This window comes from Peromyscus eremicus, chromosome 2 (assembly GCF_949786415.1).
Source record: "Peromyscus eremicus chromosome 2, PerEre_H2_v1, whole genome shotgun sequence".
In the NCBI taxonomy this organism is placed as follows: domain Eukaryota; kingdom Metazoa; phylum Chordata; class Mammalia; order Rodentia; family Cricetidae; genus Peromyscus; species Peromyscus eremicus.
The window spans coordinates 90,340,005-90,360,236 of record NC_081417.1 but is presented as its reverse complement, the minus strand read 5'-3'; the positions used below and the strand labels follow the sequence as shown (position 1 = coordinate 90,360,236).

At 37.4% G+C, this 20,232-nt stretch overlaps 1 protein-coding gene across 1 annotated transcript in view; it reads right to left on the bottom strand.

The window, feature by feature from the left end:
* Kdm4c (lysine demethylase 4C) overlaps positions 1 to 20,232 on the bottom strand; it is a 205,944-nt gene that overhangs the window by 168,438 nt on the left and 17,274 nt on the right. The window contains exons 3-4 of the mRNA XM_059254477.1: positions 16,328 to 16,503; positions 898 to 1,012 (exon numbers count right to left, since the gene is read on the bottom strand). Coding sequence (XP_059110460.1) covers positions 898 to 1,012; positions 16,328 to 16,503 — 291 coding nt within the window. The remainder of the gene's footprint in view (positions 1 to 897; positions 1,013 to 16,327; positions 16,504 to 20,232) is intronic.

The window sequence follows — 20,232 nt, the reverse complement described above, 5'->3', positions numbered from 1 at the left end:
CCTATAAGTTAGTTGATACATGAATATTCAATAATAACTTAAAGATACATGCTGATATACTAAAGATGAATTGTCATGATGAATATAATATTCATAGCTTAAAAAGACTATCACAGCATGTACTTTTTTAAAAAAGAAAAAGAAATCATATAATTTATCTATGAAAGAATAACATAAAATGTGGAGGGATGGAACGATAGTACAGCCAGTAAAGTGCTTGCCACCAAGCCAGTGGACCAGAAATTGATCCCCAGAATCAAAATGGCAGAAGCGGAGAACTGACTCCTGATAGTTTTCCTCTGACTGTCACAGTTTTAGCATGGCAACTGGGAGTAGAGGCAAAAGGATTGGAAGTTCAAGGTCATCCTCAGCTAAATAGCAAGTTTTAAACTAGCATGAACTATATAGGACTCTGGCTCAAAAGACAAAAAAGAGGGGTGGGGGAGATGTAGAAAATGACTCAGTGGTTAATAGTGAAGTAGAGGCAAAAGGATTGGAAGTTCAAGGTCATCCTCAGCTAAATACCAAGTTTTAAACTAGCATGAACTATATAGGACTCTGGCTCAAAAGACAAAAAAGAAGGGTGGGGGAGATGTAGAAAATGACTCAGTGGTTAATAGTGAATGTTGATCTTACAGAACACCTGAGTTAGGTTCCCAATACTTATAACCAGAGAGCTCACAACCACCTATTACTTCAAGTCCAACGGATTCAATGCCTCTAATCTCCACAAGCATCTGCACAAATATGTATATCCTCACCCACAGACACATATACATTCACATAATTTAAGGTAATAAAAATAACTACAATTGGGTACTTACTGGTTATCTAAAAATAATAAACAAAAGCAGTATCACCAATCTTTTAAAAACCACAACATAAATATAGATATACCTCATCATATATGCTCCCATTAATATCTGCTCCATAAATAGGTGCCACAAAAGTTAAGTTTTTCCAGTATTTGCGTTCCAAATCTTCATAATCCAAATATCTTGGAGTACAGTATCTATAAAAAATTAAAAAATAAAAACCACAGACCAGTAAGGCAATTTTAAAGATTTTCCACCCATCTAATTTCATTTACTTTCTAAATAAAAATATTGTACACTTTCATAGTATCAAATTTAATGAATAACATACAAAAGCATTTATACTTAGAACTTTATAGGACTTTTCTTTATCAGTAAGACAAGCCCTTTCATAAGAATATTAATAAAGCAGTAAATAATAAGTCACTTTTAGCTTTCAAAGTATTTCTAAAATAATTATACAAGAACATTATACAAGTTTATATAATATCTATGAAAAAACTGAGGAAAAAAAAACTATATACAACTCCAAGACAGCAAAACTAAAATAAGATACTCTGCAGTTATTGGATTGATACTGCCTAATATACTAGTGATAGGGGAAAAAAGAAGTCACTTATATAATTGTAGTGAAAGAATAAACTAGCAAAATATAATATATGGCTCAATAGTTAAAAGCACTGGATGATCTTCCAAAGGACCTGGTTCAATTCCCAGCACTTACATGGCAGCTTACAACTGTATGAAATTCCAGTTCCAGGGAATCTGATACCCTCACACAGACATATATGCATACAAAACACCAATGTCATAAAATAAAATAAAAAGTCTATATACCCTTGCTCTGAAATTTAGAAATTCATCTTACTAGCACTGAAATGTGGAATAAGGAGGTATGCTGTAGTGTAACTAGAAATACAATAGGGATGAGTCACTTTGCTATAGTTGTGATAAAATACTCTGACAAAAGCAACTTAAAGAAGAAAGGGTTCACTTTAACAATAATGTTTGAGATGGCTGATCCACATGCACTTGCATTCCGGAATCCAAGAAAGACTAATGCTAATTCTCAGCTCAGCTCTCCTTTTCTTCCAATCCAGCATCCCAGCCCATGCAATGGTACTATTCAGTTAAGGTAGGTCTTTCCATCTCAATCTAATATAAATAAACCCTCACAGGCATGCTCAGAGGCTTGTCTTAGGTGATCCTAGATTTTGTCAAATTCGCAATGAATATTAACTATCATGATTGACTAGCCTGCAATTAATGATTAGAATATAAAATAAGGTAGATCTGCTTTCTATTTAATGACATTAAAATATTTCCATGCTGAATATATCAGTTTAGAAATTACTGTATCTACTGTAATCCCACCAATGCTTTTAAAAAAAAAAAATTAAAAACAGAACTCTGGAGCTAGAAATGTACACCTAGCTCAGATGGAAAACTGCTTGTCCACCTGACAGGATGCCCTGGAGTTAACACAATCCCCAGAATTACCCAAACATGGCATGGTAGCACATGCCTATAACCTCAGCACTTGGAAGATATAAGGAAAATCATAAATTAAAAAACAAAAAAAGGTACCTCAGCTACATAAAGAATTCCAGGCCAACCTGGGCTAGACATAGACCCTGAGAAACAAAAAACAAACAACAACAAAAAAAAAAAAAAAAAAAAAAAAAAAACAGGAGAAAAGAGGAAATGTGTATTAAATTATTAAAATTAACAATTATCTTCTTGAACATAATGGTACATGCCTATAATTTCAGCATTCAAGTGGCAGAGGCATTAGGATCAAGAGATCAAGTGTTCAAGGCCAGTTTGGCTACACAGTAAATTCGAGGCCTGCCTAAATTACATAATCTGTAGGGGAAAAAAGTCTGGAGAGCTCAGTGGTTAGCAGCACTCTTGCAGAGGACCAAAGTTTAGCTCCTAGTCCTCACAATGGGCTAGTTACAACTGCGTGTAACTCTAGCTCTAGGGAATTCAACAACTCTAGTGTCCTTGGGTCCTGGCACTCATGTGCACATAGCCACATACAGATATACACACTATTAAAATTAAAACAATCAATCATGATTGTGGAGAGAGAGCTCTGCCATCAAAATTACTAGCTGTTTTTCCAGAAGACTGGGGTCTGATTCCCAGAGCTCATATGGCAGCACACAATGGACTGTAACTCCAATCCCAGGGAATCCAACACTCTCTTTTGGTACCTACAGTCACTGCATATAAAGTCATGCACAGACATACATGTAGGTAAAACATCCATACACATAAAAGAATTAAAGTAAAAAAAATTAAAATGTATCTTTAAGAAAGTTATCTCAGGGGCTGGAGAGATCGCTCAAAGGTTAAGAGCACTGGCTGCTCTTCCACAAGACCCGAATTCAATTCCCAGCACCCACATGGCAGCTCACAACTGTCTGTAACTCCATTTCCAGGGGATCTTGTACCCCCACATAGACATACATTTAGGCAAAACACCAATGCACCTAAAATAAAATTAAATAAATTTTTTTAAAAAGTTATCTTTCCAGGTGGCGCACGCCTTTAATCCCAGTGCTTGGGAGACAGAGGCAGGCGATTCTCTGAGTTTGAGTCCAGCCTGGTCTACTGAGCAAGTTCCAGGACAGCCAGGTTAACACAGAAAAACCCCGTCTCAAAAAACAAAACAAACAAACAAACAAAAAGCAAAAAGTTATTTCTCACAAAATAATTAAATGAATGCACTTCTCTGAATTTTTGGATTTTAAGCAATAATACTGTCACAAAAGATACTATGAAGGTCAACTTGATAGGATATAGAATCACTGAAAAGATGTCTGTGGGAGATTACCTAAAATATACTGAGTGGGACACCGACCTACCCTAAATGTGGAAAGTTCCATTCTATGAATTAGGTCCTGGACTGAATAAAAAGGAGAAAGTGAAACGCACCAGCATTCACCTACAGGGCTCTTTGCTTTCTGACTATGGACTGCCATTGCTTCCTTCCTGCTCCTGATGCTTAACTTTCCCAGCCATGATGGACTGTATTCTCTAGAACTTTAAACCAAATGAATTCTTCCTTACTTTAACTTTTGTCAGGTTATTTTGTCACAGCAAAAAGACTAGTAACTAATACAGATACCTTTTTTTAATGAAAAATATAAGCAAAGAAAAAAATTCAGAAAATAATGAAGCAAAGCTAAAAGAGAGGAAGAAAGATCTAGCAGAAACAGAAATCCTATGGACATCTATATTCACAACACAGGGAGCAAACTGGTTATCTACACAAGGATAAGAAATTTAATTTCATTACTGTATCTGAAACATAGGAGAAATTTCTGACTTTCCTAGAAAACAATCTTACTCTCTTGTAGGATATTATTTTAAGGTGTGCTACTTTTGTTTATGTAGATTTGTTTTAACTCTGTGAAGCCGTGTTACTGTGCGTATCTAAAACACCTGATAGTCTAAGAAAGCGCTGAATGGCGAGGCAGGAAAAAGGATAGGTGGAGCTGACAGGCAGAGAGAGAATAAATAGAAGGAGAAATTTGGAAGGAAAAAATAAATATCCAGAGAAGGAGGAGGCCTCCAGGAGCCAGCCACCCAGCTACACAACCAGCAATGGAGAAAGAGTACGATTTATAGAAGTAAGAAAACAGGATAATTTAAAGGAAAGCTGGCAAGAAACAAGCAAAGCTAAAGCTATAAGCCTCCATGTGTGATTTATTTGGGAGCTGGATGGTGGGCCACCAAAGAGTGAAGAGCAAAACAAACAACAACATTACTCCATAGCCAAAGTAAAGTGAGCATAAAAAGGACAATTAACTTTACATCATTCTATAAGTTCTATTTCTGCAAGTTCTAATACACTGTGTTCCGGGTGTGTTAGGGATTCCAGGAGCAAATTAAACAAGCCAACCAGAAAACAATGCCAGGGGCTAAGGAGATGGCTCAGCAGTCAAAAGCACTTGCTGCTCTTCCCGAGGACCCAGGTTTGATTCTCAGCACCCATATGGTGGCTTATAACTAACTAATCGTCTGTAACTGCAGTTCCAGGGAATCAAGATGTCCTCTTCTGAGCTCTGCACGCATCAAGCACACACATGACATAGACATACATGCAGGCAAAATACGCATACACATAAAAAAAATTTTTTTAAAAATTGTAAGTCATTATCAGATGCTCACAAAAGGTGAACACTGCCTACAACCCAAGCACAGATGACTACAAACAGAGTAGCTGCTAATTTCAACTTCTGTAGAAATGTGAAGCTGAACCTCAAGGAGTTTTACATTATATAGTGTGGTGATTTTGTTGTTTTGTTGTTGTTGTCTTTATTTTATTTTGGATGGATGGGCATGATGGACAACTTTGGGAGTCTCTTCTCTCTTTCAACCATGTGGGTTACAGGAAACAAACTCAGGTCATCAGGCTTATGACTAGCCACTGAGCCATCTCACCAGCCAACTTACACTACACTTTTTTGGCTTATTTTTAAGGTTTTTTAAATTTTATTTACAGTATCTGTGAATGTATGGCATGTGTGGGGGTGCTCTTAGTGTCTAGAAGAAGTTGCTGGATTCCCTGGAGCTAGAGCTGCAAGTGGTTGTGAGCCTCCCAGCATGGATGCAGGGACCTGAACTCAGGTCCTCTGAAAAAGCAGTATGTGTACTTAAAGCACTATAGAATCTATCATTGTATAGCTAATTGAGAATTTTTTTAACCCTGAATATTATAATAAAAAGCTAAAGTTTGATATTGTTAATTGAAGTGAAAGTTTTACATCTTTTTTTTAAGTGCATGTCTTTTTTTTAAGATTTATTTATTATATATACAGTATTCTGCCTGCATGTATGCATACATGCCAGAAGGGAGCACCAGATCTCATTATAGATGGTTGTAAGTCAACACGTGGTTGCTGGGAATTGAACTCTGGAAGAGAAACACCAATGCTCTTAGTTTTACATCTTTAAAGTATTTGAAATGCATATTGAAACTAGAAGTGAGCACTTCAGTAAACAGTACCAGATTCTACCAAATACTGGCTCCAGAGTCCATCGCAGCTGTTCCAAATGTCAATTTACTCAAAAGTGACTCAATAATACCCTCTCAGAACCTTTCACTCACTGTAGCACAGCTCTAAGGCAGTCTCATGACCAGGCTCTTCCTGCTTTGGCAACCCTAGAATTGTACTTACAAGGAAGAGCCACCACATGCATCAAAGGTTTGCCATGCAAAAGCTATATAACGCTGGGCTGAAAGCTGAATTTCTCTGGAGCTTAATTATTACTCTTCTATAATATTATTATTATAGAAGTCTTTTGGACTAGACTGATCTCAGCCTCATTTGCTACCAAGGACCTTGTATGCACCATGGCAGGCCCAGGAAGACTATCTATATTCTCCCTCCGCTCCTCCTCCACTCCAATTGCCTATGCCAAGTCCAATCCATTGCCCTTCTCCTGTCCCCCGACCCTGTTCTCAGATCCACTCTGGTGAGTTCACTGAACCATGGTCTGTCTGTACCCCCTCTAGTCCCACAAATTAATCTGATCAGTCACTGCCAGTACCTTCTCCAACCCCCAGGCTCAGCAATGACCCCACACCAGTGGACCATGTACACTAGTCTAGTCTAGTGAGTTCCACCAGACCCTAGGCAGGCTGCACCTGGCTACAACCTACAGGCAAATACCAGATCACATACCTATGTAAGGATCCAGCCTGGTGAGCATGAAACCTCATCTACCTATGCCATCCTCATCCCTCAGGCCTAATAATGAGGCAGTCAGAACCTCACATCAGACATACAACCAACGAAAGAAGTATACATGTGCAGGTCATATCATAAAATCTCAATATGAAAAGTCAAGGCAATATATCGTCCCCCCCAAATGCACCAGTTCTACAGGCATGTTCTCCAATCAGAACTTAAATTTCATCAAAGAACTTTTAAAAAGACATAAACAACTCAAACTTAATGAGAATAGCAATATACACCCGAATGAAGTTCAAGAGGCATACAGATGTATAAAGTGAATTGAGAATTTGAAAGCAAAGAAATAAAAATTTTGAAAAGAACGCAAAGAAAATGAATAAATGAAATAAAATGAAGGTGGAAATGCAAAACTCAATAACACAATTGGAAAACTCAGGTGAAAGCCTTGTAAGTAGAATGGATTAAGTAGGGGGAAAAAAATGTCAGGAATTGAAGAAAAAAAAACAAAACAGATCTTCAATAAGATCAAGAAAACACTTCCCCAAATTAAGGAAAACTACACATATGCAGTAAGAAACAGAATCCATCTTCCTATTGTCTACAAGAAGCTAATTTTAGCTTTAAATTTAGGTAATACCTTAAAATAGAAGGACGGAAAAATGTATTCCAAGCAAAAGAGACCAGGAAACAAACAAATGTCCCTATCCTAATAGTAAACAAAATAAACTAGAAACTAAAACTAAAAGATAAAGGACACTTTATTTTAATCAACAATTAACCAAGAAGAAATTATAATCCTAAGAATTTATTCACCAATCTCTGATGAACCCAATTTTATAAAAAGCATAATACTAAAATTAAAAACATAAAATTAATTCTAATTCCATAATAACAGATGATATTGACATCCCACCTTCTCCAATAAAGAAATAATCTGGACAAAAAATAAACAGATCAGAATTAAAAGACATCATACAGCAATGGACCTAACACGTCTTTACAGAATATTCCTGCCAAACACCAAAGAATATATATTCTACTCAGAGGCCCATGGAAGCTTCTCTGAAATAGACCACATTCTGGGACCAAAAAATACATCTTAAAAATTTCAGAAAATTCAAAATAACTCCATGTACCCTATCTGACCACAATGAAATCAAACTTAAAATTGATAGCAAAATAATCTCTAGTAAACACACCACTTGTGGAGATTAAACAATTTGTTATTGAATGATGAATGGGTCAAATGAGAAAGAGTAATGAAAAAATTTCTGGAATTAAATAGAAACAAAACAATGTGTCTGGAAACATTAAAAGCATTCCTACAAGGATTCATAAGAGCACACATACACACACATGTATGTTGAATACATACAAATAATTAATGATAATACTCAAGAATTTAGAAAAATAAGAACCAATCAAATTCAAATACAGTGTATGGGTAGGAATAATCAAAATCGGAGCAGAAATTAATGAAATAGAAACAAAGAAATCAATACAATGAATTAATGAATCTGAGAGTTTGTTTTTGAGAAAATAAAAAGATTAACAGACCCATGGTCCAACTCAGCAAAAGAAAGGATCCAAATTAGTAGAATCAGAAATGAGCAAAGAAATATTATGACAGACAACAAGGAAACTCAGAACACTATAAGGGAATATTTTTAAACCTATAATCCATTAAGTTAGAAAATCTAAAAGAAATGGATGAATTCCTAGATCATTCAAACCACCAAAGTCAAAACAAGAAGTGATTTACAATCTAAAAAGATATATACCAAATAAGATGATCAGAACATTAAATAAAAAGACTTACAACAACAACAACAAAAAAAAAAAAAAACACCAGGCTTGGATGGTTATACAACAAAATTCTACCCGACTTCCAAAGAAGATCTAGAATCAATTATTTCTTAAGTTATTTTTAAAATTCCAAATTTCTTCCTCCTAGGAAGTCAGTATTACTCTAACAACAAAACTAGGAAAAGACAAAAGAAAACTACAGGCTGATGAATATAGATTCAAAAATCCTCAATAAAATAATTGCAGGCTAAATATAGGCACAACAAAAAGATAATTCATCATGATCAAGTTGGCTTTTTCCTGAAGATGGAGGGATGGTCATAATATACATAAATCAATAAATAAATCATATAAATAGACATAAATGGACAAAAATCACATGACCATTTCAAAAATGCAGAAAAGTCTTCAAGAAAACTCAACATGCCTTCATGATAAAAGTACTAGAGAGAATAAGACTGGAGAGAAGACACTTCAACAAAACCAAGACTATATACAATAAACCCACAACCAATATCATCCTAAATAGAGAAAAACTCAAGTCAACCCCATTAAAATAAGAAAAGTATCAGGGCCATCCACTTCCCTGCCCCCTTTCCAGTATAGAGCCAGCACTAGTTAGAGCAATAAGACAAGAGAAAAGATTAAAGGAATACAAAGAGAAAAAGTAAAAAATAAATAAATAAATAAATAAAAATTAATTTAAATGAGATCCCAAGTATCCTGATAGAAAACTTTTAGAAATGATCAATAATTTCAGCAAACTGGCAGGATACAAAAATCAACTTTCAACATTCTCTAGACTTTCTATACAATAAACACACTGATAAAGACATCATGGACACACAGTAATTCCCAATAGCTCCCCCTAAAAAATAAAATAAAAATAAAATGTCTAGAAATAAACTTAACCAAAAGGTAAATGACTTTGCAATAAAGCTTTAACTCTCCAAAGAAAGAGACTGAGGAAGACACTAGAAGATGGAAAAAAAAATCTTTCACACTCATGAACTGGTAGAATTAATTTTGTAAAACTAACAAATATACCAAAAGCAATTTACAGATTCAATGCAATCCATATCAAAAAAAAAAAAAAATCTGTGGGACCACAAAAGACTCCAAAACAAGCCTGAGCAAAATAACAACAACAAACAATAATAATAATCCTGAAGTGATTGCCACTCCAGATTACAAAATATATTACTGAGCTATAGTAACATAAACATAGTCACATAGTAACAAAACAGCAAGGTATAATCACAAAAAAAGATATGTTTACCAATGGAACAAAATAGGAGACAAAAATATGAGGTTAAGGTAACAATAGCCAGCTCAAAAAGGATTCAACAACCTTAACGATTCAAAAAATGCAAATTAAAACTACTTTGAGAACTGAAATGGTGGTGCATGCCTGTGATCCCAGCACTCAGGAGGCAGAAGGCGGAAGACTTCTTTCTGTGAATTGAAGCCAATCTGTTCTACATGTGAATTCCAGAATTGCTGGGGCTATGTAAAGAGACCATGTCTCAAAAATTAGATAAAATAGAAACTACTTTGAGCTTCATCTTATCATAATCAGAATGGCTATAATCACAAAAAAAATTGACAAAAAATGCTGGTAAGGATATGGTAGGATTGCAAACTGGTGTTGCCACTACAGAAATCATGTGGAAAACATGATTCTCAAAAAACTAAAAATAAATCTATCATACCACTCCTTGGCATAAACTCTCCACCCTACTCCACAGTTACTTGCACAGCCATATTGATTGCTGCTCTATTTCTGAAAGCTAGGAAATAGAAACAATCTAAATTTCATTCAATTGATGAATGAGTAATAAAAATACGGTACACATACACTATGGGATACTATTCAGCTGTAAGAAAAATGAATCATTAAATTTTCAGATAAGTTGATGGAACTAAAATATTACATTGCATGAGGTTACCCAGACCCAGAAAAATACACAGAATATTCCAATTTATCTGTAGTTGTAGATCCAAAATGTCACGTGTATGTGCTATGCAGGAGAAATGGGGATAACAGAAAAAGAGGGGCTTTAACTAGGGGGAAAGTGGTGGTATATGAGGACAACACCAAGAGAGAGGGAAGGAGAAAGATTAATTAATATGATGGATGCTTGAAAAAGCCATAGGGAGGGAATCATAGTATTTTATGTTTACCTATCAGCATAATTCGTAATAGCAAGAACCTGGAAACAACCTAGCTGCCCCTCAACTGAAGAATGGATAAATAAAATGTGGCACATATACATAATGGAGTACTACTCAGCAGTAAAAAACAATATCATGAAATTTGCAGTCAAATGGATAGATCTAGAAAATATCATCTTGAGTGAGGTGACCCAGACTCAGAAGGACAAACATAGTATGTACTCACTCATAAGTAGATACTAAATGGGAGGAAAGGGATGGCCAGACTGCAACCCACAACTCTAGAGAGGCTAGCTAACAGGAAAAGACCCTAGGAGGGACACATGGATGATCCTGTGAAGGAGAAGTGGATGAGATCTACATGAGTAGACTGGGGAGGGGGGACGGGGACGGCAGAGGGCTAGGAGTGGGGGATGAAAACATAGGGAAATGGGAGGGTCAAACTGGAACAGGGACAGAGTGGGAGGGCAGGGAGGAAGATACCATGATAGATGAGGACATCATGGGAATAGGAAGAGGCAGGGTGCTGGGGAGGCTCTCAGGAATTCAAGGGTGACCCCACCTTGGTCTGCTGGCAGTGGTCCAGAGGGTGCCTGGACCAGTCTACTCTGGTGACCAGCCCAGCAAATAACCTAGCTGTCATCATAGAGCCTTTGTCCAGTGACTGATGGAGGCAGATACAGAGATCCACGGCCAGGCACCAGGCTGAGCTCCGGGAATCCACTTGTTGAGCGAGAGGAAAGGAGAGATACTGCAGGTGAGGGACATCGAGATCATGATGGGAGGACGTGCAGAGATGACCGGCCACACTAGTGGAAGCCCATGAACTGTGGACTGGTAGCTGTGGAGCCCCATGGGACTGGACTAGGCCCTCTGGATACGGAAAAATGGTTGTTTGGCTCAAACTGTTTGGGGAAAACCCAGGCAGGGGATCGAGATCTGTCCCTGGTCTATGGGCAGGTTCTGGAATCCGGTGCCTGTGGTGACACCTTACACAGTCTTGGTGCAGTGGGGAAGGGGCTGGTATCTGCCTAGGCTCAGTGTGCTGGGCTCTGCTGACTCCCCACGGGAGACCTCGATTTGGGTGATGTGGGGTTGCGGGGTGGCTTGGGAAAGAGGGCTGGGGGATGGGAGGATTAGGAGAGGGGGTTGTGGATAGTATGTGGAGTGAGTAGAAAACTTCTTAATAAAGAAAAATGAAAAAAAAAAAATAAAATTCAATCTAGAAATCATTCAAACAATTCCTAATGATTAAGTTTTATAACTAAAATACAATCAACTGAGACAGTTGTCTAGCTTGGTGTGTTTACGGGCCCCTGGCAGTGGGATCAGGATCTACCCCTGGTGCATGAGTTGGCTTTATGGAGCCCATTATCTATGGTCAGACACCTTATTTATGCTTGATGCAGGAGGGGAGGGGTTTGGTCCTGCCTCAACTGAATGTATCAGGCTTTGCTGCCTCTCCATGGGAGCCCCTACCCTTTTGGAAGAGGGGATGGGGGTGGGTTGGGAGGGGAGGCTGTGGGGGAGCAGGAAGAGGGATGAGAGGGGGATCTATGGTTGGTATGTAAAATGAATAAATGAGAACTATGTTTAAAAATCTTAGCCGGACAGTGGTGGCGCACGCCTTTAATCCCAGCACTCGCGAGGCAGAGCCAGGCGGATCTCTGTGAGTTCGAGGCCAGCCTGGGCTACCAAGTGAGTTCCAGGAAAGGCGCAAAGCTACACAGAGAAACCCTGTCTCGAAAAACCAAAAAAAAAAAAAAAACTTTAAACTACATAAATGCCAAGAAATATATATTGTTAAGTAAATGTTTATTACTTAACTAATAATTTATACAACTTCAAATGTATTTTTGCTATCCTAACACTATTTACCATTTAACTTATATATAATTTTATATATTCAATATATAAAAATTTTATAATTTTAATATATATATGGTAAAAATTACATGTCATATCTCAGGTTGCACTGATGCAGTGGTAAACAAACCAGACAATGTCATCTGCACGGTGATTTTCAGAGGAAAAGAATCAATCAATAATGAAGCCGCCTCAGGGAGATAAACACAGACACTAATAAAATTAATCTTTAGTGAATTTATGTTCCTTAAAAGTAAAAAATGGGTAAAGGTACCTGCCACCAAACCTGACCATGTGAGTTCAATCCCCAGAACACAAACAGTTAATGGAGAGAACCGACTCCTACAAGTTGTCCTATAACCACCACATGGATTGCCATGACATGTGTGTCCTTCACACACAAACAAAACAAAAATGTAATTTTTAAGTGAAAGATGAACAACATGCCAGAATAATCAAATGGGCTAGTAGTAGTAATGATCAAAGATTCTCTGTGACAACAGAGTGAAAGACTTCAAAGATCAACTCTTCCCAGTTGTAGTCTCTCCCCAAATGCTCCCATTCTCCGTTCCCACACATAAATGCAAGAGGGCTGGAGATTGTATGTTGGCAAGCATTCAACCACTGAATTGCATCCCCAACCCTCTCACCAGTATTCTGCCTTATTATGCATACAATAATTTTGTGTGGGAGATATATATTTCTGTATCTGAGATTTTAATGATCTGTTTTTTTGGGTTTTTTTGGTTTTTTGTTTTTTGTTTTTTTAAGAATGAGTCTCACTATATAACCTTGTACGGCCTGGCACTGACTATGGAGATCAGGCTGGCTTTGAACTCACAGAGATTGATCTACCTTTGCCTTCCTAGTTCTGAGATTAATTATATGTGACAGCACAATAGTATTCCCCATATCTGGCTAGCATGTATTACTTCTATATCTGGTTGAAACTTTTGAACCTCCTTCAAAATCTATCCCAATAGCACCTACAAAATGAAATTTCTCCCTCCCTGGTTAAATATCACAAAGGTTATACATTCATTAAAAGCCACAAAGCGCCGGGCGGTGGTGGCGTACGCCTTTAATCCCAGCACTTGGGAGGCAGAGCCAGGCGGATCTTTATGAGTTTGAGGCCAGCCTGGTCTACAGAGTGAGTGAGATTTAGGAAAGGCGCAAAGCTACACAGAGAAACCCTGTCTCAAAAAACAAACAAACAAACAAAAAAAAGCCACAAAGCACTATGTACCTTTCCCATGGTACAAAGATATGATGCTTATCAAAAGTATGATTTTTTTGTTAAATTCATTTCTTTATTGTATGTGTGCTCATACAAGTGTGCCACGTGGAAGTAAGAGGAAAACTTGTGGTAGCTTGTTCTAGTAATAATCATAGAATTCTATGGCCATCAAGATGTCTCAGTGGATAAAGGCAGTTGCCTCAGAAGTCTGAGGACCTGAGTTCCATTCCTGGAACCAACTCTACAAAGTTGTCCTAAGACCATCACACAGAAACTATATGGCACATGCATGCTCACTCAAACACAGACTTAAACATACACACATACACACATGCTAATAAAGTTTCTTAATAGTTTGAATGATAAAGTCTTACAATATCAATAAGATATAAAAGAATGAAAGTCTACTAGCACTTTTAAAAAATTCACAATTAAATTTAAAATTTACAATTCCTATGGAGTATCAATCAGAAAGTTCTGCACTAAAAATATAGAAGGAAAGACTCCTCATCATCTGCTTACTAAGCCAAATACGTGTGTGCGCGCGCACGCGTGTGTGTACACACACACACACACACACACACACACAAAATTTACCTTTATGACTCATCAGCTAAATTCATCCAAAGACTGTTTCCATTCACAACCATGCAAGGAACTGAGACAGCTATGTTTTTGATTGGTCTTTTAGGTTTGGCTGGGATTTGTCAGAATGGGGATTTTATTGCTGTCATTCTAAGACTGAGCTTTACTCTACAGGAGGAGAGGAGAGGAGAAAAGCAGGAGTTGGAGCACAGTCAGTTTCAAGAGAGTTTTAGATGACTTTTAACCTTTAGATGATCCTTCTGCCTTCACTTTTAGAAGCAGGTATATAATGTCACCACACTAGGTTGGTGAGTACTGGTGATTAAATTTATGGTCTGATGCATGCTAGGAAACATTCCACCAACTGCGCTACACCCCTAATTGCAGGTTAAGGTTTTTATCTAAGACATCAAATGCCATACAACAAAAACTAATTGTGATGGTTTTTTAAAAATCCACAAATTCTTTGATAGTCTTCCCTTCAAGAAAGGAAATTTTGCTGTTTGGTAGCATATAGCTATAATCCCAGAACTGGGGAGATTCAAACAGGAGGACTGCAAATTCAGTGTCAGTCTAAGCTTTATAGTGACAGCCTATCTTCCTGTCTCAAAAACAAAAGTAAAATCTCATTCTCTTCCCCGTTCAGTATAAGCTGCACCTACTTAATTTCTCTGGAAGAAGCCAACTGCCACTATCTGAGCATTCAGGGAACATTGCAAAAGAAGCAGAAAGAATGTAGGATCAAGAAGATAGAGAAGAAACAACAATATGCCATCCACTAGACAGGACACAGCCATTTTAATCATGAACTAACTGCAGCTATGGCTAGCTACTCTCGGTCTGCATTGACCCTTTCAACTGCAAGTCAAGGATAGGGAATCTACTGGCTAGTGATGGATTCTGGAAAGAGGGCATCATTAACTTAGGATATATAACCACTGGTGAGTTTATCAGACTCTATTGGATATTTATAAGCCCATGATTGCTCAGACATCCCTGATTAAACTCAGCATGTCACAAAACAAAACAAAAAGGAATGAACATGGGAAAGGGACCTATAGGAGAAGAGGGGAATAAAAAGGGTATTAGGGAGATAAAAAGAATACATTAAATACATGCATGAAATTTTCAAAGAACAAAATTAATAAAAAGAACAAATATTGAACTCTAAAAGTACATATACATGCAAAAGTACTTAAGAGAAAAGGACCAATGTCTGCAATTTATTCTGAAGTGTATTTTTAAATATGTGTGAGTGACGCCAAGTGGCACACACCTCCCAGCACCTGGGAGGCAGAAGCAGGATGATCTCTGTGAGTTCTATGGTAGCCTGGTCTATAAAGTGAGTTCTAGAACAGACAGAGCTACACAAAGAAACCCTGTCTCAACTCCCTCCCCCCACCCACCCACCACCCCGCAAAAAAAAAAAAAAAAAAGATGTGTGAGTGGATAGCAAGACTGGTGTCTGATGTAGAAAACAGTAATATATCTGTGTTTCTACAGACTTGTAAAATTTCACTTAAAGGACAAACAGCAGGGACTTTAGCCTCATAGAAGGCGCTCACCTGGGAAAAATCTAGCCAAGTTTTCAAGCAACAGCACTTCCAGTCAACACTTTAACAGTAAATTTCAAAGGGACCACAAACTAAAATCACTCATCTATGACTTCTAAGTTCCAGACTTTGACAAATTATGAGCTAGCTTAAGATGCCTATTTTGAGAATTTGTTATATATCCATAGATAACTAATATAATAATATGTACCTTCCTATTCATTCAAAGTTTTCTTTTGAAACTGCTAATGCTCATGAAATTTTAGTCTTAAAAAAATTATGAATAAAATTTTGCCCAACAAAGCTAAAGAGAATCCAAACCTTATGACAACTAAAAGAAAGAACCATTTCTAGATTTTGCAATAATAATAATAATGTGTAATAAATGTGGAACAATTTCCTTAGAAGTAAGTGAATGTGAGTAGGCCATCATTTGAAGAATAGAAACCAGAGATGAGGACTAGAGAGATGACCAAAGAGGTTCCTGCTTTTTATTACAAGAATCTCTATCAACTTGGTTTCTTGCCATACTCAAGTACCTCTTTGGAAGAAATACAAATAAAAGCTCAATTGACTCACTTGCTACTGTTAGCCAGCTGCCTGAACTCCTTCACAGTCATGGCTTTTTTCTGGATGTTGTACTGAGTAAACAGTCCCGACTGCCCTGTGACCATCTGCTGAATTGGTGCTGGGATAAGCAAATTATCAATATCATCATAGCACTGTCTTGGCTTCCACTCCTTAGGAGGAATCACCTAAAAACAAAACAAAATGTTAACCAAAAACTATTCAAAACTAAATATTTCATATCTTTTATTTTCCAGAAGAACACAATTTAACATTTTCTCAACATCTCTTAAACAAAAGTACTGTAAAAACTCATGAAGACTTTGCAGTAAGGAAATAGGATTCGTAACAACAAAATTCATTCAATACTCACTACACTCAAAACTACACTTTATTACCTCATTTACAGTGGTACTTCTAACAACTGATTTTAATTTGTAGGATTTTAAAACACAGAATGCCTGAGGGTAAAAGAGATAGTGATAAGAGAGGCTAAGATGTCAGCTGAAACACCATGAAAACAAAACAATGAACCAATGTATTACCTCTCAACAGAAGATGAAATGTTAACGGTCTCTTCCTCAAAGATCATCATCTTTACTGAATTTTATCTAAGTGTCTCTTTTTTATGTGATTTTATGTGATACAGTTCAGTAAACATTTGTTTAGTCAGTGTTTTCTCTTTAGATCTCTTTTGCAATATAGTATATAATGGGGTTGCTGTGGTCATCTTGAGGACTTCCAAGTTTCTTGCTTCGCATGGACAAAGAATTGAATGTCTGGGAAGACCAAGGCAAATTAAAAGGAAAGCTTTATCCCTCCTGGGTGGGAGAGCCCTAAGGCTGGATGCTGGCGTGGGTATTTTACAGGGACCCTGGTCTTCCCCTTTCCCCTATTGGTCCTGTGCCTTCCCATAGTTCTCCTCGAAATATTTTCCATAATGTCTTCTGGTAAAAAGAAGCAGCCATCTCAGGGAGGTCGTTTTTACTTCCCTTGCCTTCCTCTGTCCCTCTAACTCCCCTTCATTGGCAAACAGCATGATAGCAAACTAGTAAATGCTAAAAGCCAGTTCAAACAGCATGATAGCAAACTAGTAAATGCTAAAAGCCAGTTCAAACAGCATGATAGCAAACTAGTAAATGCTAAAAGCCAGTTTCTGTGAAGACGAGGGAAAGTTCGATTTGTAGCTTTTGCCTACTTCCATGGAATGCCTCTTCCAACATTGGCAGTACTTTTGTTTTGTTTTGTTTTTCTAGTGTTTTCAGACAAGTTCTCACGCAACCCAGATTGGCCTTGAATTTGCTACATAGCTAAGAATGACCTTGAACTCCTGTTGCTGCCTCCCAAATGCTAGAATTACATGCATGCACCAGCATATCTAATAAAATTTTTTAAACTGAAAGAAAATGAAACTGAATTATTAGAAACCAAACCATAGAGGACTCACTAACCCAGGTATAAGAAGCAGAATGTTACTAGCACCTTTTCAAAATACATCTATCCTTACTCAAGAGGAATGATTGGTATTTATTGATAATAAAATTTAGTTTTTATATGTGGCTATGCATCCCTAACTAGTAGGCTTTGTTTTATTTAGTGTATGTAACATGTCTGCATAGTTTGGTGTCCGTGTATATGCACTAGAATACACATGCATGTGTATGTGGAGACCAGAGGTTGATATCACATGCCTTCCTCTATTGCTATCCACATTATTTATTTTATTTTGAAACAGGGTCTCTCATTCTGCCCAGAGTTCCTCTCTTCACCCTCTGCAGACACTTGAAAAGACAAAGCACATAATCACACATCAATACACACAAACATAAATAAAACTGAATCTTAAAAGAATAAGAAATTTGTATGCATAAAGCCTAGGGTTCTATCTCCAGCACCACATAAACCTAGCATGGTAGTACATGCCTGTAGACAGTAGAAGCATTCTTGGCTACACAGCAAGGTCAAGGCCAGCCTGGGATACAAGAGATCTTGTCTCAAAAATAAAACATAAAAAAATAGGGGCTTGAGAGATAGCTCACTAGTATAGAACACTTACGGTTCTAGAAGAAGACAAAGATTCAGCTCCCATCACCCAATGGCAGCTCACAACTTCCTATAACTCAAGTTTCGGGGGATTCAATGCCCTCCTTTGACCTCTGAGGTCTCCTACACACAAGTTGTACACATATACTCAAGCCACCCCTGAGTTTAATCCCTGGAATTCTTGGTGGAAAGAAAAAAATGAGTTCCAAAGGTTGTCTGACCTCTGCACAGGTGCGCGCGCGCGCGCGCACACACACACACACACACACACAAAATAATAAAATAAAAAAATAAAATTTTTATATTTTAAAAATAAAAATAAGTATGCCAGGCATGGTAGCATATCCCTATAATCTCAGCACTTGGTAGGCAGAGGCAGGTAGATCATCTCTGTGAGTTTGAGGCCAGCCTGGTCTACAATCCAAGACAACCAAGGCTGTTACACAGAAAATCCTGTCTTGGGATGGAGGGGTGGGAAAGTAAATAATAAAAGAAAGAAAGAAATTTGTTTCCTAGGAATATTTTAATTTTTTTCTTAAAAGTTTCTTTTTTAATATTTTTTTTATTTTATGGGTATGTGTTGCCTGCATGTATGTATATATACCACAGGAATGTCTGGTTTTCTTGAAGTTATGGAGAGTTGTATACTACCATGTGGGTGCTGGGAACTAAACTAGGTCCTCTGCAAGTACAGCAAATGCTCTTAACCACTAAGACACCTCTCTAGACCCCCAGGAATATTCTGAAACAATTTTCTAAAGATAAAACAAAGCATAAAATAAAATAATTACAAATGAAAGCCTGTCAGTTAGATCTCTGTAAGTCTGAGGCCAGCCTGGTCTACACAGTGAGTTCTAGGCCAGTTGGGCACACAGAAAAAGACCCCATACTAAAAAGGGGGGAAAAAAGGAAGGAAGGAAGGAAGGAAGGAAGGAAGGAAGGAAGGAAAGAAGGAAGGAAGACAGACAAAACAAAGCTTTTAACAAATATTTCCTTCTGAAATAATCTTTTTTTTTTTTTTTTTTTTTTTGGTTTTTTGAGACAGGGTTTCTCTGTGTAGCTTTGCGCCTTTCCTGGAACTCACTTGGTAGCCCAGGCTGGCCTTGAACTCACAGAGATCCGCCTGGCTCTGCCTCCCGAGTGCTGGGATTAAAGGCGTGCGCCACCACCGCCCGGCTCTTCTGAAATAATCTTAAATTTTACCTTGTTTTATTGATATGCACGGGGGGAAGAAGGGGAGTGGCGTGCAAGTGGAGATCAGAAAACAACTTTCAGGAGTTGGTTCTTTCCCTCCACTACTGGTGGGATCCAGAGACTGAACAGTCAGAAGGTAATCAGATCTATGAAGCAAGTGATTTACCTACTGAGATACCCTACCAGCTCCTTTTTAAATCTGTAAATATCAAATTACCTCACACCGTTAGAAATCAAGTATAGCATATCTGGTCATTAAACAATTTCAAAGTTAACACTTTTATATTTAATGAGTTAAAGAAAACCTATTCTGCTATATTTCTATCAACTGTCTCGATCTACCTTCCTGAGTATACCAAAACAGAATTCACATTTTATATCACTGTTTACCCAAACCCAGACATTTCCAGCTAAAATATGTATGTTGACTACATATGTTGAAGCAAGATGCTGTCTACAAACTGCCACAAGAAGAACAATGCTTTTGCTGTCTTCATCTTGTAGGCACAGACACATATTTCTGCACTCTCTTGTGTTTATAAAGCACATAGTGAACATAGAATCTGCTCTAGCACAGTCTATGTACATAATTAATATAGGGGACAAATGTCATATATTTCACATATTCTTAGAAGTTCATCATAATATCCCTACAACAAAACAAATTTTATACTTAAGAA